At 41.1% G+C, this 24,133-nt stretch overlaps 1 protein-coding gene across 1 annotated transcript in view; it reads left to right on the top strand.

Annotated features, from left to right (window-relative positions):
• Nucleotides 1-1,348: 1,348 nt before the first annotated feature.
• The window catches only part of prx (periaxin), a 39,069-nt gene continuing 16,284 nt past the window's right edge, over nt 1,349-24,133 (top strand). The window contains 7 exon segments of the mRNA XM_054596788.1: nt 1,349-1,406; nt 15,218-15,273; nt 16,581-16,688; nt 18,728-18,853; nt 19,690-19,849; nt 23,327-23,520; nt 23,849-24,090. Coding sequence (XP_054452763.1) covers nt 1,349-1,406; nt 15,218-15,273; nt 16,581-16,688; nt 18,728-18,853; nt 19,690-19,849; nt 23,327-23,520; nt 23,849-24,090 — 944 coding nt within the window.

Raw genomic sequence — 24,133 nt, forward strand, 5'->3', positions numbered from 1 at the left:
CCATGTACACCTTACTGCTGATTTAAATACTCACTGGAGTACTGGAGAAATAGACCCCAACAAATGCACCCTTTACTCCTATCAACTTACTGCTCTGCAGAGAGGCAAAGTGGACTCTGGACCATGGGGGGCAGAATTTATCGTGTTCCTCTAATATGTTACACTTGATGGATGCAGTGCTTGTCCTTTTGTATTTTATCTTTACTACTTGAAGATATATTTGTGTTCTTTGGTTACTGATGTGATTGGGCGGCAAGGGGTGTGTCACTTTGAGATTGACTTTGGCAACTCCCACCTTTGGATCCACTATCCAATGAGAATTGCACACCGGTTCAGGGTTGACAATTTATGGGTTTTGTCTTTGTCCTGTTTGACTCTGATGGAGATGCAGTGATTTTGAGATGTTTTTTTGAAGGCTCCAAATCAATCAATTCAATCCCTTTTTGCCTTTACGTCAGAGTTTGCTTTTCCTGAGCTGATTCAGCTGCATGCTGCCTGAAGATACACAGAGCACCCTGTTTTGATTTGATTAAACAATTTACTCCTTTTTGATTTTTTTTACATCAGCAGGAACCAATGGCCTCTGGGCTGAGAGCCACGGACAGTGAAGTTGAAATGCATTGACAGCAAGATGAATTGTTGTTTTTTGTGCTTTCCATGAAATTTGTTGAAAATAAACCAACCATTAAATTACATATCTGATCATTCAGTGTTGAATTTCCGTAGGCGGAGGTTGTGTTGCCCTCCATCCAAGGTCTGTTTGCGGTGGTTGTGTCTGACTGGTATCCAGTGTCCAGCCCCTCTAAGCCCAGTAACAAGGCCCTGCTGGGCCACAGCTAAAGCCTCCAGCACCGCAAACAATGGCGCAGGGCTTTACAGAGGGCTGGACCAAACTGCTGACTGTCCACTAGTGCTAATACACCCCTATTCTGTCTTGTCTCGCTGCTGTCGACCTCTACCTCACACACACTCACTCATACACACTAAAAGTCTATCGCTAACGCTATGGTGGTTTGCAGAGAAAGTTCAGTGGTCCATATGTTACACACACTGATGAGATAGTCCCTCTCATCTTCTGTCTCTCTTTCTGTTGACCCCCATCCCCCTCTGTTGCTGTCCAACCCTCTTTCTCCCTCCATCCATCCTGGGACCCCTCCACGCTCTCTCTCTCCTGCTTTCTTTCTATTTGTGATCCACACTGACAGTGTAGCTCTGTCTCCCGCGGGCCCAAACAGTCAAACCGATCCCCAGATCGCCTCCGACGCCCACCTGCCTCCCCCAGCTCCGCTGCCTGTGTGAGGGCTGCTTCATCGGTGTGTTAACCTCCATCGGCTTCCTGCTGTGGACCATGTGTGAGTGTCTGCGTGGAATATTCCGAGTCACCTGGACGCCTTCCTCCAATGCAGGTCAGGATAAATAATTGGAAGATTATTGTCATATAATGATTAATGGGATTATATGACACAAAACATTTACATTTTCTCCTAATTGTCACATAGAAATATGACCTACTGTGATGGCTTAGCTCTTGGAGCTATTTTTGTTTGACGTTATGGGGGTTCAAACTATTTCCGGTTAGTTCAGAAGGAAATATGTATCTATTTCTATCAAAGTCTGACATGAGTTGAGAATCTTTTCTTTTCACATTTCAGCCTTAAACTACTGTTTTTGTTGTTTTTTCTACTCTCGGGATCTTCATATAATATGTTTGTGACGGGAAAATGCAGATCTCCTATTTTTTCTCATTTTAGAATTTGCGCACTGCACCAATATATACTCGACCTACGTTCATGTGTTGGGATGCTACACTGAATACAATGTTTTTGCAATTGGCTTGAAGTGGACCAGTTGATCATTTTCACATCCTGTTGCGTGTTCAGCATTTGCTGATACTGTGGCGAATGTTTGGTCACATCTGTAACTCCTTTGTGATGATAAATAATATGAAGTCATGTCGGTCTTAACCGGATGAGGTTCATAATAGCTAACTGAAAGGTTTGGTGATTTGTTAGCTTTAGCAGCTATGCTATAGGTAGCCAAAGTAACTCGCAAACGCCTGTCCTGCTTCGTGTATATTATGTTTCATGATGCAACTCCCACTGCATCTCTGCTTTGCTTATTCTGTGCACTAGAACATGGATGATTTAACACAGGGGCACAAGCTTCTATGTTGATTGTTTACCACAGATCCACAAGCCCAAAGCGGAATTTTAATTTGGCCAGCTGTGTACAATTCACTCTTCACTACCACACATTTTGTTAAATGGAGAACAGTGGATTGGAGCATTTGGATTACATTTTTTTTATTATGACTATAGTTATTATACTCTGTGTCCACTGCTCAGCAACATGAGCCTTCCATTAAAGTCATGTTTCTGTTCATTTAATTACTATAAATCTAATATTCCGTTTGCTCTGTTGTCTATCTGAGAGATTTTGGTGTAGAAGTTTTGGGATTTTGTTCAGCAGCTAGTTGCTCTGTCTGCCGTCTGTCGAGGGTACACTCATTTTGTCAAAGGTTGTTTGTCAAAATTGCTCCGTCCATTTATATAATATAAAATTAATGGTTTTATGGGCTGCCAGGAAACCACAATACTGAACTAAAAGAGGCTAAAAGCTGCATAGTGTGTTGTTAATTGGGCTACTGTTCACATTATACAGTCATTTGAATTCATTTCAATATCCCTTTAACATCCCTGAACCCTACTGTTAGACAAGAAGAGATGAAGACTCTTGGCAGCACATTCAATCATAGTTGATGATCCCATTTTTCTTCGGACAGCGATAACCGAATGATTGATGAATAGGAAATGTGCATACTCTTTTCTCATTTAGGCTCCACTTCCTACAGAAACCATGGCTGACACTTGAAGCTTGAAAGAAGACAAATCTACATGATCTCAGTTAGCGCGGTTAAAACGGTTTCACTGCGTTCATATTTTGTAGAAATCATACAATAAACCACAAATTATGTAGCGTTTGGAGAAATGAACTCCTCACATTCATCTCTATTAATACCCAGAGGTCAGGTCAGCACATGGAAAGGTCGTTCAGTGGCAGGTCAGGGCGAAGCCGAGGGGGAAGTGAGCATTGTGTCACTGAAAACTGTTTAGTTTAGTATCTTGTCGAGCTGAGGATCTGAGGATCTACTTCCTCTGTGTGTGTGTGTGTGTGTGTGTGTGTGTGTGTGTGTGTGTGTGTGTGTGTGTGTGTGTGTGTGTGTGTGTGTGTGTGTGTGTGTGTGTGTGTGTGTGTGTGTGTGTGTGTGCATTTTGGTTGTTTGATGGTCAAATAGCTTTGGGAAAATAACTCCTCAGCATCTTTCTGTGGGGTTTAGGGTTTGGACCTTTTTGGAGCTTTCTTTGTTCATTCTTTACTCAAAAAGTTGTGGCACTTTTGTTGTAAACAACCGATTTTAAAATGACGACTGTCGTAAAGAAGAGATGGTTTGAAAATCGAGCATAAATTCATACATATAAACATTTTATTATTATTATTATTATTATTATTATTATTATTATTATTATTATTATTATTATCATGCTGATATAATGGCTGCTTAAAGGCAGTGTTCAGATTCTCAGACCCGCCATGTTTATCAGTGTAACACGCAACTTACTCCAGTTTCTTGGCCCACTTCAACGCCGACAAGGGCATAGCTGCGTGCGTCTGGTGGGACCTCATGCACACCGAGCTGCCCGTACTCATCTATCCCTCACCACCAAACTCTTCCTCAGTCCTCCTTTAGCTCCCCAAGTTTGTCTTCCCTGACTTATCCTCACGCCCATCAATAACAAACATTCACAGACCTCTGTTAATGTCTGCCAAGCTACCGTACAAAGTCATTAGAGCATGTTGCTGCGGTTTAAACTTAACGTTGGTTTTCATAAACATTTATGGAATCCATCAGTTCAAATAAGGAAAGGTGGAAATCACAGAGAGAGAATAACAGATACCTCCTACTCGCTCTCTATGTTCCCCTCTCTCCATCTCTCTCACCCTCCATCCCTTGCCTGTCCAGCCCAGCCCTTGTTTCGTGGTCCCAGGCCTCCCCCGTTTCTAAATCCTGGCTTTGTGTGCAAGCTGGAGTGCAACAATGACCATGTTAGCTGACACAGTGCTGGCTGCCTGATCTGCGCTGACAGCATCCCCCCCCCACCCCACCAGCCCGCCTCTGCACGGCTCTCTGGCAAGGGACCCATCCATCGCTCTACTGTAGGGGTTGTGGGCTGGGTGCGGGGCTGGATAGGGCAGTATTGGGTCCGTGGGTGGGGGCATTGGTCTGCAGTTGAATGTGGTTTCTAAAGCCCCGGTCTGGATTGAGGCTTAAAGGATCTGTATAATCATGCAGGTGTTTTTCCGTGTTTTTGCTAATCTAAACAACAAAGAATGTTGACGTTTTTGCATTTGGTCAGAGCAAGTGACCTTTTTTGAAAGTTATATCTTATAATGAAGAGTATAGCACTTGGGAAAGAGGGGTGGTTGATGGGTCAAACAATATTGGGACTTTCACCCAGCAGACCGCTGTTTGGGTCTCATGAAAACCAAACAATCATTGACTCTAGACTTTTTACATTAAATTGTTACGAAACGTCACGTTAGAATGTTTCCTCAGGGCGATTGATATTATGCTGGCAACGTTATTATGTTTTTCTGACACAAACCATGATGTTTTGTTAAACCTTAACCAGTAGTTTTGTTGACCTAACCACGTAGCATTGTGCACTTCTGCAAGCGTGATACAAAGCTGATATAAAACATATTCATGAAATGTCCACATTCAACATATTCTGTGGTTTGCAGAAATGCAGTTTGGCAACTAAGTTATGTAGTTTGGTGAAGCTATGATGATGGGAATAATGTGAGTATGCCAGATTTCCTAAAGCAATAAGAATGACAAGGTTGGAGGTACATGTCTCTGCTCAGTGAGGACTTTGGCTCGCTCTCCAGCACGTCTGAAAACCTGTCTCATATTTACCTCAGCTTTGCAGCCAGTTGGTTTATCACAAATCATCCGTAAGTGCAGGGAGTAAAGCAGACCCAGACATACACACATACACAGACAGATACGCACTGACATGTTAAAATGCAGACATGGAATATACAGAGACAAGCAGACAAATGCAAACAAACACACAACAGAAGCAACACTATTGTCCAAAATGAGATCCAAGTCCTTGCTGTTCCTATTTTAAGCCATTTGCGATCAAAATAACTTCCCGACAACATCACTTGTTGGATCACTCATCCAGGCATCTAAAGACCGATGGGATTTAATTAGAGCCTGTCTTCTGGTTTATTTTGGCTTCCAGGTTTGAAATTAGATCTCTCGGCTGGGACAATGAGATCCAAACCACCAACAGACAGCTTACTGGAGAGAAAACCCCTGTGTCTAATGTAACACAACATGTATGTTCAGATGTTCATCACCATGAACAGAGTATAGCTCATTTTGAAAAGCTGCCCTACTGGTCAACTTGCAAATTAAGTCACTCTGGAGCTCATACTTGTAAACTCAGCAGAAAGCAGTTGGATGGCAGATGAGGAGGAGCATTATCCTAAGTAGAAAGGCTGACCTTTGAGCTTTTATTTTATAGCCTGTAGTCTGCATTTTAAAAATGATATATCATCATGTAAATATCGCTGCTGTAGCCAGGTCTGTTTGTAAAAGGTCTACTACTATAGCACTTTAAAATTCCGCCTGGAAATATTGATAGGAATCCCTGTAAATGTATCCCTGATCATTGTGCTGATCTCTTGCCAGTTGTACCAATTTCTTTTAGATACAGAAAGTGATGGATTTCACAAAAGTTTGTTGTTGAGGCATGCTGCAGACATCTGAGAGGCAGAGAGAGAAACAGTCTGTGGTCTCACCACTCAGACAGAGTCGACTATGTCAGAAACTTTGTTATCTTATTCCCCCTCCCTCCTTCATCACAGGCGTTCAGCCCCACCTCTCGCTGCCCTAATATGGGGGCATCTCTCTTCCCTTTTGGGCCAATCAGGCAGCTGGATGCGTCCCTCCTGGAGATGCCATGGGCTCGGGCCAGGCCTGAGGCTTCAGTGAGGGGAGCAACAGGCTGGCTGGTGACAAGGGGCAAAGGCTTTGGTTAGATAGAGGGGGGAAAGATTAAAAAGAAATACAGAGAAGAACAAGTGAAGGAGAGCAGCTGAGGACAGACAGGAAAGTAAGAAAGTATAATATTTCAGTTATTGTTGTTTTTCTACTGTTTCTTATTGCTTATTTATAATACTTGCTTATTTATAATACTCCTATTACTTTTTTTTTATCTTGTCTTTCTTCTACTATGTCTCTTGTGTGCACTTTACTCTATGCTGCTGTAAGCCTGCAAATTTCCCCGCTGCGGGATTAATAAAGGATTATCTTATCTTATCTTATTTTATCTTATCTTAATGTGAGAGAGAGGCAGTCTTAGGGAAGAAAAGAAAAGAGAGAGAGAGCCTGAGATTTGAGCTCCACAGGAGGTCTGTCATCTTTTGAACTGCTGGAAGAGGCACGCTGAGGCTGAGAATTAAGGTAGGCAGGATGGATGTGGTTTAATGAAGTCTCTTACTCCATAGGGCTCTGCGATGTTGCTCTGTGAGGAAAGGGAAGCAGGTGATTGATGGCTCACTTTCTGGAGTAGCAGCAGTAGCCATGCATCTTCAGCAGGCCACGCCTTTGTTGCTCTGGGTCCTGTGCATTTACTTTAAAATCAGCCTGAGAACCTTTTTTCAATTTACATTTTCTGAAATGTTGCTTTAACATTCGTCAGCTCGGGGAGCTGCTGAGAGCTTTTGCAGACTAGTTTATTTGGCAGCCTGCAGACTCCACATTGCTGACATTGGGAAAGCAAAACAATAGCGCGCTGTTTAAAACGCAAAGACAGTTTAGTAAGACAGCTGCCGCTTGTGTTTATTCCAACATGCCAGTTGCTGGTTGCAAACACTTGAGTATTCACTGAGCTTCATGGTACCTATTTGCAGTGTGGCATGCCACTATGACTCCAAGTTTATAAGAGTGTTTTGTAACGTGACCCGGGTCAAATAACACTTGAAAATGATTCGTAGTGTTTATTTAAACCTTTAGGTGTGCCAGCTGGGAACAACACCACAAGCACCCTAATGTTTAGAGAAAAGCTCCTTAACTCTCGTTTAAAAAAAAAATAATAGTCACAATCCAAAAATAAGTTCCCCCATGCGTAGCTGACAGAGCTGCTGGTGGCAATACACGCTCATTTCAAATAACCTATGTCTGAATGTTACACACCAGCGACAGCTGCAGTGTGATGGTCATAGGATCTGTTTGCCCCCCCGCTGCAGCTCCACCAGCCTGGTATGTATGTTGGCCCAAAGTGGGTACAGCACACCCACTCTGTGATGGAAGACCACCAACAACATGTGTGGACCTGGGGTTACATAATGCATGCGCTGGGGCATTTTAGGGCCTATACCTATACTGGTGCTTACCTTATCTCAAATGTATACCAAACTAATCTCAAAGGCAAATTCTACTTTCACAACACATTCTCACTCCCAGCTTGCACAAATATCGTCCCATGGTCAACGTCCTTTGGCATCGGGGATCGTGGGAACCTGGGACACCAATGCTTGTCTCTTAGACAGAAGTCCGGCCCACACTTGGCAGAGTCTCACACACTTTATACTGCATCACATGCTCTTACTGTCCACTAATACGACGGGAGGGTTTCATTGGGGTTAGTTGATGACGAGGGGTAGCGACCAAAACCCCGGTATTTGACGAGTTGGGAGTGAGAACCTGTTCAACAACTTCCCATTTAGCTCCTTAAAACAGATATCTCCACTAGTTTAATAGAACAGGTTTGGATTGATACTGTTTTCTGCTGAAGATGATTTATTGCTCTCAACTAATTGTTAAGAGTCCAACTGTATCAGTATGCGACATTACTGAGCTTAAAACGCAATACTAATAGTTCTTTAGCAATGTCAGCTACTGAAATTCCAGTGAACACGACAGCAGCAGCACAGACAGTCAACAAGAAGCAGTGAGCTATGTGGTAAACAATTCATATGGCAACAAAATGGTATAAAAACTTCAAAGCTATAAGCTTCTAAGAAGCTTATAAGGTTCTGAGGGACGTCAGATTCCTCATTAAATTTGTCCAAAAAGTGTCCCTGTCTAATAGTGTGTGTTCTAATCTAAACTAATCATATCTTGTAATGACTCATAAAATACATTGCGATTTTGGCTTAAGATCTTTGGAAACTTTATTGCTATAATATTCTATTTAACATTATAATACTTCCAGTTACCTGAATGTACAATTTACACAACAAAAGTATATGTACTGAAGCTTGGCTGCAGAATCTAGTTGCTGTTTTTATTTACATCATTTTCTGTTGTTGCACGCTCTCAGCATATTAGAGCATGTTTTAATAAGTTGTTGATGTCTGTCCGTCATAGCAATGGAAGCTGTCAAACCTCTCTTTACTCCAGCTTGTCTAAATGGATAACAGTAACTGAGCTCTCCTCTAATTCTGTCCAGGCAGATCACAGGTCTGATGTTGCAAATAAAGTCAAACTCTTTGTTGTTGTGGACAATCTGATAGAAGTACAAGTAGTATTTTGAGGTTACGTGTTGCAGGGAGATTTGTGGGAAACACAAAAGCAGCAGGAATGATTTGTGCGATGAACTGAGAGTAGCTGACGTCAAAACTGAAATGATGGACGACGATAGCAGTTTCCTGGCGACAGACTTTGGGTGGTGGTGGTTGCCGTTGTGGGTGTGGTTAATTTTAGACCAGGAAGTAAGGTGAAGAGTCGATTGGGCAGTTCAGGAGGGAGACCTCGAGAGGAAACAGTGCTTGACGTACGTACGAGGGTGGACTTCCCTCAGAGAGACGGGACGACTTCTCAGGAAGGAAGGCTTGTGTAAACAAGTGGCTCAAGAGATGTCTACATGTCTGTAAATATCTGAGATTGAAATGCATTTAAATTAAATTTATTCCCAAACTGAAAAATACAGCTCATGCTTGTGGCACATTTCTTATCCTAAAATGATCTTGTGGTGTCTCCCATGTGCTGTGTGTATCTGTCAAGAAAATCTGTGTTTCCTGTTTGCGTGGAGGCATTTCCTGTCCAGAGCCCCATGCCAGCGGGTGTGTCTAGTTCTGTGTGATGTCTGAAATGGCCAGGAGACGTGCTGGGATCTATCTCACTAATCTTGAACATTATTCTGTTTGGTGGACGCTTTTATCTGGAGTCGCTCACAGCAGCAAGCACTTCCTAAATGGTGATGTGTCAGTTGGCTGTGTCAGTGTCCTGTTGTAGCCACTGAACTCCCCAGGCCCACTTCAGCACTCTACTGCAGAAGTGGGGGCAGCATTCTTTGTCCATAATTTTTACCACTATTAAAAAAATTATAATTATGTTACCGTTTTAAGAGCTTACATAGACATTTAGCATGTTTTGTCCCACTTACTATATTACCCAACCCAATATAAAAACAATGCACGTAAGCGTCTGAATTCAACACCGATCTTTCTGCATGTGTGTCAGTCAATCAATGTTACGTTGTCAAGGCTGTTTCTGACAGAATCTGTCAGTATGCTAATGGTTAGCTAACAGGCGGAGGAGAAAGTTGTCTTTTCTGAAGAGCTCCGAGAGACATACACCTTCCCTCGTAAAATACCCGGCAATGAAACGCTGCGTTCTGCAAACACAAGAGTAAATTCCTCCACACAGTGGAACTGCCGATATATAATATCATATTAAGAAGGCCAGATTGCAATATACAGTAGCATGCCTATGGTTCATGCATAAGTGCGTACATGTGCATTCACATGCATACATATGCAGTACACTTAAGGGTACCTGTTCGGGGGTTAGAAAATATGCGACAGCTGAGCTGGCGACTTACGACTAGCGGTGCTAACAGCGCTAACAGCGCAAACAACTGCAACAATGCAAACAGGGCGAACAGTGTTTACCTTAAGGGGGAACAAGAGGGTGAGTGCTACGCTTTCGTAATGACCCTGTTGGGGCGGGTCAACTAATGCCTTGAATGTTGTAAAGAGAACCTTTAAAATCAGTTCCTTGGATTCAAATACATTATCACATCATCAGCAACACTGACCAGAAGTGATACTTTATTTACTTTATTTAATGATCTTGCTTTCATCACTGATTAATGTTCTTTGAATTGCTTTACTAAGAATGATCGAGATATCATGTTTTACTAATATCTGATTGGTTAGCATTCTAGAACCGGACCTCGTTATGGGTGAACATGGCATTTTCGTTGGTACACCATTATGATACCATAGTTGTTACCACACCCCATCTCACACCTTCCTATTCAAAATGTCAACTGTTTTCACGGGCAGAGTTGCACTCCACATGGCAAGTAAACTGACCTTCACCATATCTGTATAAAGTTAAGCTAGTGGAGTGTCTCTCCAGAAACATGTCCTTATTAGTTTGAATTATACACAGACTTCAGTGTAAACAGTCCAACACTGCAGTTACTAATAAAAAGTCCCTCTTAAAAACTGTTGACTGAAGTCAAATAATTTTCCACTTCATTGTGTGTCGGTGGAGGCAGAAACCCTAGAACCTCTGGGACTAACACCACTGCTATCCGAATGGCTGATGATAATGGTTGGTTAAATGGGAAAATGTGTCATTTGGTTTGTATGCTTACTTTACACTGCCAATATGTGCTTGGTTTTCATTCATGTTGGAGACGCTGTGATGACGGAATGGTGACAACTGGACGGTGCTTTATTTGTCTGAATGTAATGTTTTACAACCAAAAATGACAGCGATCTTATAAACACACCTTTTAAATTTTTCCAGCTCTTTTTTATTGGTCCCATTTTGCCTTTATTTCTCTGTTGGTGAATTGTTTTCCCCTGTCACCTCTGCTGTCCCCACAAAGTCACATGACTTCCTCTCATTTACCTCATCACATCTGTCCATCATCTTTGTGCCCATGTTCCTAAAGCCGATCGATTATTGGATGCCGCTCTTTAAAGATTACTGCGATGTCATCATTATGCTTTCCATACACGCGATACATATTGTCATACATTTCCAATTGACCTTTCAAATTCATTCATTTACATGAATGAATTTAAAAAAGGAAAAAGACATAAATATACTGCCTCCGCTAAATCGTCAGTGTTCCCGCTCTCAGAATAAACTAGTGATACAGATTTCTAAATGTCGGTGTGTTTTTTAAGAACTGATGTATTTTGTTGATGTGTTTTTAGTCCATCTGGTCCCTCCTCCGGTCTTGTGACTGTCCTAAAATTAGATCCAGTACGGTTTGTGCAATGTACTCAGGCTGCCACCAATTGTGAAAAAGGGTTGCGGTATTTCCTTTGTGTGTGTGTGTGTGTGTGTGTGTGTGTGTGTGTGTGTGTGTGTGTGTGTGTGTGTGTGTGTGTGTGTGTGTGTGTGTGTGTACTCTCGTGTGAGTACATGAGGAGAAAACCTATTTTTGTCGATATCTGGCCACTGCTTATAATTCAGTCTACAAATAAATCACAAACTCACACCCCCAGCTGTCCCTCACGAGCTGCATCACTGTGTTATGTCAAAGAAATGTCAACTTTCTAAAGGGTAGATGGGTGGGCGTTTTCTTTGGGTGGTCACCTGATGCTGAAGTCCTACTATTTCTAAGCCAACTATAACATCATTAACTTAATAGGATTGTAGCAGCAGGGTCAGTTTCACAAGGCTGCTTCTGTAAGTCAGAGCAGGACAACAAAAACTATCCAGCTCACATCACACCATCACATTCCCTGACAGACGTTATCAGCCAGGCTTTGGACCTTCCTCACCAGATACACATTTGTTTAGGCTCTTTGATTGAACTACGCTTATGAAATTTACCTACAGGTGACTTCTTGCAGTTGTGCAAATGATGTAGGAGAAGCTTACAGGCTTTTTGTCGCCATAAAAACAGGGCATAGTTGTGTGGACCTTAAACACACAAAGCTGTAGTGTCCAGAGGAAATTATTTCCATACAGGATAAATCTGTAGATTGAAGAAAAAAAGTTTAAAATAATTTGCATTGGACAGAATAACATTTTGGAGAAACATCCAATATTGACGCTCTCATCTGATAGGGAGGGATGGACCTCAGATCCGAGGCTTCTAGTTCCTGTTTGACACCAGTCCATCCATCTGGAGAGATGCTGCAGCCATGACGCTTCTTGGTGTAAATATATAGATATACCTTATTTCTTGTTCCACACAACAAAAAAAGTGATTGCATTTAAGTATAACATAGACAGTAGAAAAGCAAATCTTAATTTTGTTTTGGGGAATTTAAAGGTGCTGTCAGACTGTGTAAAGCAAAACTTCCCCCCAAAAAGGACCATTTGTATTAATTCCTGTGTACCTTGAATTCTTAGAGAAAATTTTGATTTTCTCACAAATAAATAGGGGCCGCGTTTAACAACAGCCAAACTATATCAAAACATCCATTTTAATAGTAAGTTTTTAGAAAAAATGCATGAGTTTGGGAAAGTATCTTTTCTGCTCTATGACCTTCCTAACAAGCCCGCCTGCATTATTAAATCTACTCACAACAATTTCATTCAGCTCATGTCTGACAGCACCGACATGCTCTTTCTGCTTTCGACTCAGATCTTCAAATTCAGAGCCCATTGTGAGAGCAGTCAGGCAGCAAGAACTTAGACTTTATAGGCTGAATGGTAGCTGCTTTGGATCATATAAGCAGGGTGCTCTGCATCTTACCAACTACAGTATTAGGAATTCAAACCTTTTGTACCATTTGGACAGATGATTATTCATTTTAAGTTATAAATAGAATTTCTGGTAAACAATGTGACATGTAAGTAAGCGTTCAGCCTTCCAGACAGAAGGGATGGTGCTTGCACTTATTTTCTGGGACTTTTATCACTGTTAGTGATAAAAGTCCCATTGTTAGTCTCTTATTTATTTTCCTTTGAGTAGAAAGCAGCTTTTTACAAGCCTTTTTTTAATGTTTGCAACAATGTGGACTAAGACTGGCCCTCTTTAGTTTAGCTGAGAGGGGCGATGTCAACAACGTGGAATTAACTTGCCGGTAGTGGGATATATAAGTTTCTGCTCCTTCAAATAAAGTTAAATGACCAGTTGTCAAAGAAAAGTGTATTAACTCAACTCGTCTGCAAAGACGTTTCATTGTCCCTCACCTTTAAAGTTTTAAAGTTTCATTCCCTCTCCATATGTCCCACTCAGTATTACATTAAGACCACTGAGATGGAGAGTGATACAGACACCCACTATTACATATTCTCGTACGTATGTGGATCGGTGCATTCATTGGCCGTGTGGAGGCCTGCAGGTGTGTGGGTCTGATCTATAATAAGACTGGGCTGTAAGGCATTTCAAATCTTCATCTCCTCCTCCCCTACCATTCCTCCACTCCTCCTCTCCGTTCAGGGAGTGCCACCTCAACCACCTGCTGCCGTCTGTCTGTATGTTACACAAGTCTAACTCTAGCTGATAATCATATTTTTACTTGAACTGAAATATTCTGTTGTTCTCTAGGGGACCTTTAACTCAAGAAACTTCCCTCTTTGATAACATGTTTTTAACTAAAAACTAACAATATAGCTTTTTGTGGATACAAAATGTACAGACAACGCTGTCATCCCTTACTGTCACTATTGAGTTTACTGTTGGTAAATGAAACCCAGCAGTGATGACTGCTAATTTGCACTCTGACTCAGGACGTTAGTGGTCGCAACCTTTTGTTGTTGCTGCACTGATTCAATGCTGGTCACTCAGCTCAAAGATAATAGTTGGAATGCCTGGATCTCAACACTGCTCGCTGTTTGACGAGCATATGACCAAAGTTTCAATTTGCTCGTCAAGCAAAATGTGTCCGAATATCCAAACTATGTACGCTTTATTGGTTCAATTATCTGCACAAGAATCACATTTTTTTTTTGTATTTATCATAAAGCCCACAGACCATTAATTCGTACCATTTCAAATTTTATTTTGAGATGAAATGTCGGGTGGGTAAAACTTCTAGTTTTGGATGTGCTCAGTGTCCAGAAGTAGATATTTAGATATTTTGCAGCTTGATAATGCTTACTGAATTTGATGGGCTACCAAATTCCATATTTTTGCAGTCATATTCGTATAGTTAAATTTTTGGTTGTTTCGATAATGTCCATACTGTCATTGATGTTTAGGGGCAGTTTGAGCAGTCATGTCAACTTTATTCATACAGCTTAATATCACAAAGGGGGGCTTTCCCATCTCTACATATACAACACAATCAGTACACACTGTCCTTTTTGACTCTTCAGTGAGGAAAAAAATACCCAAACAAAAAACTCTAACTAGGAAAAACAATGTAGGAAACCTCAGATAGAGCAACTGAAGAGGGATTTAATAGTACCACTGGTTTCCTAAAAGTGTTTATGCCCCTGCACCGGCTCGGGTAGCCGGTGCAGGGGCATGGCCAAGACTGTGGAAAGAATCTAAAGACCGCCGTCCCAGAAGCTTCAGACTGTCGACCCATGTCACGACAGCAGACGCGTTAAGTCCACATGCAGAGTCCCGTCATGAAAACACATTCTTAGGAATGCTGTTGGAGCTTATTTGCTGTTATATGATACAGTCCTGTTTAGATGGCATGTCAGTGGTGACCAGTGTCAAACATGATATTTTGCTTTATTTTTATATTTTATTTTATTTGTTTTAAAAGTAAAACAATCGCTCTCTATAACAAATACTGATATCCTCCGATAGTTTGGGTTGTTTTCCAAAGTTTCAGAAATTAGCTATTGAGATGTAGAATCATAGGCAACACAATGTAGGACTAAACTAATAACGTAGAAAAAGTGAAAATTAACACACTTCCTGTAAGAAAAAGAGATTAAACAAATCAGAAACCATCATAGTATAAAGTTGGAGTAGCACAATCAACTAGTGCTTTTTCTATGTGCCTCACTTCAGTCTTGTTTAGAGCATTTTGAGGTTATTGGAGGTGTTGGATTAATTTAATTCAATGAATTAACTTAATCGAGTCGGTAAAATTCATTCAGCCAGTTCAGGGAAATGGCTTTCCACTCCTGTTTTTTATGACTCTCATATGCAATATGATGAGGGACCTAATAATGTCCTCCTAATCCAACTAGATAAGCACTAAGCTATTACAAAAAAAACAGAATAGCCTGAATTGTTTGTTTTTTCTATTTCAGACTCTGACAGAGACCTAGAGGACAGCCATGTTTTCAGCCAGACCAGAGATCCAGCCGTAAGTACACACCGACGTCCCTCTGCTCATGCAAATACACAAACCGTGCTACTGTCCATGTTCTCTCCTGAGAGCCATAACACTACATCAGTATTCAATGAGAGGGAGATTGTACACGTTTTATTTCTGTGTTCTCAAACCCTTTTAAAGCGCCATCTGTCCTCCACACAGCACTAACACTCTGTACTTCAGTTCTGAATGTGTTTGACGGCACTTTCCACTCAGTGGAGCAATTCTTTTATGGGATTGCGGCTTGATGACTGAAATGGGCGTCGACAGATGTTGCATGTGTTTTTCTGCACAATAATTGACTTTACTGTGTTATTACACTCATTATACTCTCTTTTAATACTAGAGTTTTGCATTCTTTTTTTAATTGTGGGCTTAACTACATATACATGGTGCTAAATCATTCTAGCTTCAGGTTGAGTGTTCGCTGGCTGCTGAATGTGTCTTTTTATTTAAATGAGATATTTGGTTGTCAATAATTAATCCTAAAGAGTCTTTTTGAAAAGCCTGAAAGGAATAATTCTAGCAGTTGTTCTTTTAAGGAGTTTAGCTCACAATCTGCTCCGGAAAATGTGTAGTTGATAAGTGTCGGAGGTCACAGCGGCCTGACAACAGGTGAAGCGCTAAGACAGGATGTTTTTTACAAGATTAACCATGCGAGGGTTGGAGAAGCATTAGAGGAAGGAGATGTGAGAGGCTGGGACATGACGTGTTTCCTCAAGAGATGAGGATAGAGGTAAAAGAAAAAAAAACCACACACATAACAAATAAAACACATGATAATAGTGGTAGTAAAGCTTTTAGACCATCCATGTTTTTATATAGATTAAATTAAATAAAGAAGATAAATACTTACATTCCCCCCAGCTTCCCAGTGAGAGAACTGTGTCCCAAATCATGAAGTTACCCAGAAAGATGTGCTCTGACTGAAGTTTCATGACTACATCTTTAAGTTTAGTGGGTTGGTAGCAAAGCATGTTCAGCATACAGAGTACGTCAGAGTACAACAGCTTGTATTTCTTTTTTTTAAGCTGCCTGAGCCTCACATGCACACTGTGACTTACATTCAAACCTGGGGAGCCTGGAGCTCCGCTGCTCTCCTGTTGCTTCACTGGAGCCGAGAATGTCAGCGGTTGCTGTGAAATAAATGAATGTTCTCAGATCCCCATGTGCTTTAGATTCTCTCAGAAGCTGCAATGGAGGCTGATCCTGTTAGTTGAGTTAAAGGGTGAAACCCCACAGAAAATATGCTGCTGCTTGAATGTTTCGAAGTGACTTAACGCCATCCTGTGGTTCAGGTGAAAGACAAAAGGCGGTCGCCCCCCTCTAGCAGATCCCCCTCCGCCCAACAACGCAACCCTCACCACAGCGGCTCCGCAGACGAACAGGAGAGCCCAGAGAGAGTGGTGAGACACACACACAAAAACCTACATGAGTTAAAACACTACTACTACACACACGCACACACAAGGGAGTCCATTTACACATGCATGCATCTGAAGTGATGTTAGTGTGCCCATAAAGGTGTGTAGAAATACATCTAAGGAAGAAGAAGTAATACAATTTAATTTGAGGTCAAGCGGTGCTGAAGGATTTTCAAGTCTTGTAGTTAACTGGAAGAATTACTTGGTTGTGTGTTGGTTCAACATGCAGTACTATGCAGGCACGCCTGAAAGAACAGTGTGGTCAAAAAAACTGTTGTCCCTTTAAATAAATATTTTTTCATTTTGGGAAATATGCTTATTAGACTTAAGCCCAATGCGCACCACGTTTTTCGTATGCGTTTTGTTAATCCGTCAAATGATAAAAATCGGTACACACACAGAGTCTAATGTGTTTTATTATTCTCTTTGTTGCTCAAATTCGCAATACAATGGATAGCACTACCCCCTAATGAATGGCATTAGCGAGAAGCTATCATTTAGCTGCCTATCTCTGCTTTTCTAATCTTTAGCACATTTTTAGCATGTTTTGAGACTGATTCCAAGTTGTTCTGTAGTCACCTCTCACAATCTCTCTTTAAATTCTGCATGCTTGCATTCTTTTTTTTCTTTATCAAGAAAGTGCTTTGTGCTGGCTGAGGGACAAAGTGAATAAGTCTATCTGATGCCATTTTGGATGATGATGTTTGCATGACAGTGGATCTTAGTCAAACAACCCTCTTTTGGCCGGTTAGCTTAGTTTAGCTTAGCTTAGCTTCTTGGCAAGCTCAGCAATACGGCCTGGGTCTCCAGCAGTGTGGTTTTAGTCCTGGAAAAGCTCTGCTCCTTACCAGAGGAGGAGCCACTGCTGCCGGGTGTGAACCTCTCCATCTCCCACTAGAGCTCCGACTGCAAGTCCAGAAGGCAGCACAGTCAGATCTGGATATGTCCGAGTCAGGCTGGTTTCTGCCGGAGGGCCCACTGGAGTCTGAGATGAAAGAGTTTCTGCATGAACCTGCATTGTGACTCACATGGTGACCCCAGCAGCCACCAGGCAGGCCCATACAAACCAGATCACAATAGTCCAGGCCCTGATCTGCTGAGGTCATTGTCCAGCACATAAACAACCTTTCATTTCTCCCAGCTCAGCATAGATGCCAGTCGCGACCCTTTCATTGCCCGGCGTTGACCGCCAGCAGCTGGATGCAAAGTCGACAACAAAAAGCCTCTGAATGTGGCAGATCTGAAACTAGCAGCAGGTGTCGGTGTAAACACTAGTAGGGAAAAAAGTAGCATGTTAGAGCTATAAGAGTTTTTTGTTGAAGCAAAGTTGTTGTCCAACAGAAACGCCAGTTAAACTAATAGGCATTTCAAAACAACAGAGACTGAGGGTTCAAGGGAAAATAACATTTTTAAACATTAATATAATTCCTGTTGACATAATGCATCATTATGTGACACTATCCATTATAAGGTTGCATGAATGTAGGAATGCCTGAACTTTTTCTGTTCAATACAACAATATATTTTATTTAAAATTAATGGTTTTACTTAGATCTCTGAATATTTGCTTCACTTGCCTTTCAAATGTAACACCTTGCTGTAAAATGTCTTTTAAATTAAATAAAGAATAACAAACTCGCAGACTGGAGTTCAAAGTGCATTACAAAATAAAAACCACAGTTCAAATATTACAATTTTAATATCACCAAAAAGGAAATACCTAAAATAAGAAGTTTTAACTTTTAAATTAAAGGAGAAAAAAAATCATAACCACTTTCACCATCATCATTTTAATAATTGTAATCCTTTAAAGATTGCCAGGTAATGTATATATTAAAGATATAAAGGTGGAGTTATAATAGGAGAGTCAAGGTCAAAGCAATAAACCCAAATTATTATTGGTGATGACATTTAAACAACGCCTTTTCAACCATAGTTTGGTTGTTTCTGTGTTGTTCTTTTGGCCTCTTGACATCCAGCCACACTGCAAATCATCTCATCCCTGTCTGCTTTGTCTGCAGGTGCAGAAGGAGAAGCTCCATGCAGAGCTGAAGCAGGTGTTGAGTCAGAAGAGAAGTCATCTGAGAGAGTCGACCTGCCAACTGGCCCAACCAGAGATGGACTCAGAGCCCACGGACGAGCAGACAGTAAGCAGCAGTCTGATAAACACTGTTCATGTAAAGGATTGATAACTTTAGTCTGTATCAGTAGTTGATCAGCAACTGGAGATCAAAGTTTAAACTACCGTTACTAATTTTAAAGGAGATGGAAGGGTGATGCACACAAAGTCACTCCACTGGTTGATAAAGTTTTTCCTTTTATGGTTCCAGTTGTTTCCTTCGCTCAGTCACTGGAAAAGTTAATGTAATCCAAGAATAGAGGGACCTTTCCTCCTTGACAACTTAATGGATCAAATGGATTCAGAAGTAAAGTGTGAAGTGACAAATAACTCTACAGTCAATTCTGCCCTCAGTCAAGCAAGCGGAACAAGATATAAAACATGTGGATCTAAATGATTTATTTAAAAGAAAACATTCAAATACAATACCGAAGAACATGTAGTTTATTTTGATTTGTTGATATTTTTATGGACTTGAGCGTCCACAGAATTGCATGTTTTACATTTTTCACTTCTAATTCAGACAAATAATCAAAATCTTGATTGTTCCTGCTGATTTGGATCAGACCAAGTTGTCCAGTTACTCTAGTCCTTGGTTGATAAAACCCTTAAATTGAATACATAATAAATTTGTTCTGGTTATCCTGGTCAGTTGATGACATGTCATTCTGCAGCCTGCACTCTGCAACATGTGGAAGTCAGTATGAATCTAAAGTATTACTGAAACAACTGGTTCAGTCCGAGATCAGTATAACCACAGATTGATAAAGAAACACCAAAACAAAACGAAATAAAATGTTTATCTTGGGCCTGGTTTTGTTAAAAATTGAGCTATTGAAAGTTGTGTGTATGTGTGTCTGTTAGTGCGTGGAGGAAGCCTCCCAATCAGTGGAAATCGTGGTGGAGACGGAGGCGGAGGCCGGAGCCAGCGGTTACAGTGTGACTGGTGGAGGACAGCGAGGGATCTTTGTGAAAGACGTCCTCAGAGACTCACCAGCCGCCAAGCATCTCAGTCTACAGGAAGGTAATTTAAGTCACATTTGATTTAATGAGGCAGCACTTATAGAAGACATACTCTGTGCTTTGAAATGAAAACATGTACACTGACAGGAGCTTTGGCGAGTGTGTGTCCTCGGCTTTCAAACCAAAACTGATCATCAATATAGTAATCTTGGATATTAAGAATTAAATATTTTGGAATAATATTCATTAAGGGTGTGACAAACAGCAGCCAGTCTGTCTGTTGAAACCGTCTACACTGTGAATAACATTGTTGATACAGCTTAAGAATTGTATTAATAATAATGAGAATGAATGTTTGTATGTGTGATTGTAGTCTCAAGTTGTGACGACCAGAAGTATTAAAATGACAATTTTGCAATTTTATCTGTTAAATTTGATTCTGATTGCTTAAGTTTGGTGGCCATCTGGGTTCCATGTCAATTTCTGCTTCAGTTATTCCCACTGTAGTTCATCCCACTGTCAGATTTTTCCGTTCAATTTGGCCACTTTGTTTTATTTTTATAAAGTAACACCAGAAGTATTATTATATTATCGTTGTGACCACTGGGGGCAGTAAAATCCAAAACATGTGCATAGAATCATTTAAACAGTCCGCTAGCATGATCTCCAGAGGAAAAAGATGTCATTAAAACAACCTTTAAGATCTTTTTTTTAATTTACCAATAATGATGTTACTGTTGTTATTTGCTATAATCGCACAATAAGGTCTTGTTTTAAATATAACCTGTGTGCTAGCAACACATATATGCAGTGTTGCAGTTTCTCATTGTGACCACCTGGGGGCAGTGAAATTACAGCTCTGGGCACACAGACAACAGCTAGTTAGTGTGTTTGGTGTTTATGTTTTTTATTGTAGAATATGATAAAGATTAAGAGGAGAGCCAAATAGAAACGAAAAATAACTTCCACTGTGTGGGCAAAATTTCATCCACAGGCGGTCTTCCTCAGGTCCAAGGTAATACACCTGAATTTAACTGACAATGACTAAATATCACAACATTATCTACTACAGTGGTTCTCAACCTTTTTTCAGTGAAATATTTTTTCAGCCCTGTACCCCCTAACCAGCGCAAAGCATTTTTGGTTGAAAAAAAGATGTAATGCACAGCGCTGTGCCATCAGTATCTGATTTATTAAACTGTCAACACTGATGATTGAACATTGAACATTGTTGCATTGAACTGAGTGCTTTTGCATTTACATTTTAGTGAGAAACTTGTGCTTGTGCTTCACTGAGAATCTTTGTCAGTCTTGGTGGCAGGGAGGCAACTGCTGTGATCAAGCTCTTCTCCAGGCACAGTCTGTTTCTCTGCTTTGTTTTGATCACAGTCATTGCAGAGAAGGAGGCCTCACATAAATATGTGGAGGCAAAGGGTAGTAGCTGCTCCAAAGCTTTCTGTCCCAGGTCAGGGTGCTCCTGCTTCACACACACCCAAAACTGTGTGAGTGTGGATGTGGCAAACTTCATCTGGAGGCCACGGTCAGATGACACTTCCAGGAGTTTTTCCCTGATAAGTGAAAGGTAGCTTGCTTCCGTTTGCTTCGGACAAGAGAAATGGGTTTCTCACCCAATCCAGCTGTGCAGATTTCTCCTCTATGTCAGGAAAGTAGGAATGAAAATCTTGAATCAAGTTGGTCAAATGTCCCACTATGACCGACTTGACTGGAGCTCTGTCCACATCCTCACTAGAGAGACAATCCTCCACCTGAGGAAAGCAGGTGAAATCCCCCTGTGCAGAGGCCCTTCTCCACAGCTCTGCTTTCTTCAGGGAGCCACCCACCTTGTCATACAGGTTTAAGACGCTGGTGTCCTTTCCCTGCAGAGACATATTCAGTTCGTTCAGTTTGCTGAATATATCTGCCAGATAGCAGTGTCCTGGAACAAGGTGGCATGGGGAGATCTGTGCTCTATCAGAAAGGTTGAGTCTTCTCAGCGCACTTCTGTGTGCAGCAGCAGTTGTGTTCAGCTCCCATGTTTTCACAGAGGCGGCGAAACAGGCCACGTGCGTTACGTGGCCTTGACTTTATGAAGTTGATCACTTTGATGCTGTCGTTCAAAACGTCATGTAACACAGGGCTCATTTTCTTGGACGCCAATGCTTCCCTGTGTATGACACAGTGAGTCCACTTCACGTCGGGGTTCTCTTTTTTAATGCGTTATGAGTCCTCGCGCGCTGCCCGTCATCGATGCTGCAGGATTTCCAGCTCATGCTGTTTTCACAGAAGATGACTTGCATGTTTTGTGTTGAGATGCCGCTGAAGATGTGCTGGCTTCATGCTACTGTTGGCTAATCTCTCGCCACAGAAGAAACACAAAGCCTTGGGTGGATGGCAACTCGTGGACGTAAATCCCATTAAAACATATTCTTCTGAATATTGACGGAATTTTTCTGGCTCTGGTTTGGCCTTCTTCGGCACTTGTCCCTCCATGTTTTCAGCAGCATTGCTGCTACGCTTCAACCACGACTCCATTGTTTAAGTTTTGAAGGCGGCAGTGATTGACAGGTGATGGCAGGTGGCGTGTGCCAGGTTGGGTCAAACCATCCTGGTATCGGGGAGACTCTGGGTTTTTAGGATAATGAAATTGAATAGCCTACTGAATGTAACATTCAGTTTATGAACTTACACTTATATTTTATTGAATATTTATTAAATAACTATTTTTAAAGGATTTTTGAATGGATGCTAATTTTAAATATATTTTAAAAAAATCTCACGTACCCCCTGGACTGCCTTCGCGTACCCCCATTTGAGAACCACTGATCTACTAAGTAGCCTGAATGAGTCATTTAATATTGGACCTTTAATTTAAAAATGTCAGCTTTTCCTCATATTTACTCATATTCTTATTTAAATAAGAAAGGCAACACATATGCCATTACCTTATTTGTATACATTTCTAAAGGATTATATGAGGTGTGCCCCATCGTTTTTTCGTTTTTCGTGAGATATCATACGAATCGTTTTCTGAGGATATGTTGTTAAAAATGACCTAACATATTGAAAAATTACAAATACAGGTTTATGCCGTCAGTTTCAAATACATCCATTGAATGTGAAAGAAGTGGGGACCAAACAGCAGCATGCTGCTATTCAAGATTTGTCAGCAGATATTCTTGCTAAAGTAATTATTTTAATGATTGCTTTTGCCCATATTCATTACTCTTAAAGGGTGACATCAGGCTGTGTGTTCTGCTGTTCTCTCTGGTTGAAAATGTCCAGTCTGTATTACCTCAGAATACCGCCAATCCACAAAATAACGTAGTAACAAGTAGTAACAAGTAGTTGTGTAAAAAGTACAATATTTGCCTCTTAACTGTAAAAGTACAATACTTGATAAAAAGTAGTTACTTTTCCACCAAATATACATCAGATTGAGTTTAGAAAATAGATTTTTGACCCCAACCCCCAGTTTCATAAATTACTTTGACAGGTTTGAACACTGGACATACTAATTCATAATGCTCTCCGTGTGAAGGTGACCAGCTGCTGAGTGCCAAGGTCTACTTTGACAACGTGAAGTATGAAGACGCTCTCAAGATCCTTCAGTGTGCAGAGCCGTATAAGGTCAGCTTCCAGCTGAGGAGGACCATCCCTGAAGCAGAAGTCTACGTGCGGCCTCGAGTTCCAAGTGTGGAGGTCAAGGGTCCCAAAGCCAAGATGGCCAAAATGGTAATCAAATGTAATCTATATTTCTATGTGGTATGCAGTCTCTCAACTGAATTGTGTTGTTTAAGATAAAGGTCATAAGTCTGAAATACTTTCACAGGGTTTTGTTGCAACTTGCAAACTAAATTACTAAATCCAAATGCTTATAATTAATGTAAACATTAAGTCCAACAGTTTAGAGCCTCAAATTGAATTTAAAACATATTCATGGTTTCCAAACACTTTCAATTGTTCAATTGATCAAGCTTCATAAAGACAGCAGCTCAACAGATAGTACCAAATCAATTTTCAGGCCTTTGACTAACCCTCTTGTCATTCATGTGTTTTTCAGAGTGTGAAGGGCAGCAAACCGTTCAAGGCCAAGAAGAAGAGAGGTGGTCGTTTTGGTCTGAAGAGGCTGAAGGAGAAGCGCAGAGAGGAGCTGGTGATAGAGGGAACACCCCCAAGGCCGGAGATGAGTGACGTAGACGTGGAGTTCTCGCTCCCAAAATTCAAACAGAGGAAGAGCGCAAAGGATGAAGCAGAAGAAGCAGGAGGAGCAGCCGCCGTGGAGAAGGCAAAGAGGAGGATCAGGTTGGCCTTTTTTTGTGTCCTTTCTTTGTTTACTTTTCATGTT

This window comes from Anoplopoma fimbria, chromosome 1 (assembly GCF_027596085.1).
Source record: "Anoplopoma fimbria isolate UVic2021 breed Golden Eagle Sablefish chromosome 1, Afim_UVic_2022, whole genome shotgun sequence".
NCBI classification, from domain to species: Eukaryota; Metazoa; Chordata; class Actinopteri; order Perciformes; family Anoplopomatidae; genus Anoplopoma; species Anoplopoma fimbria.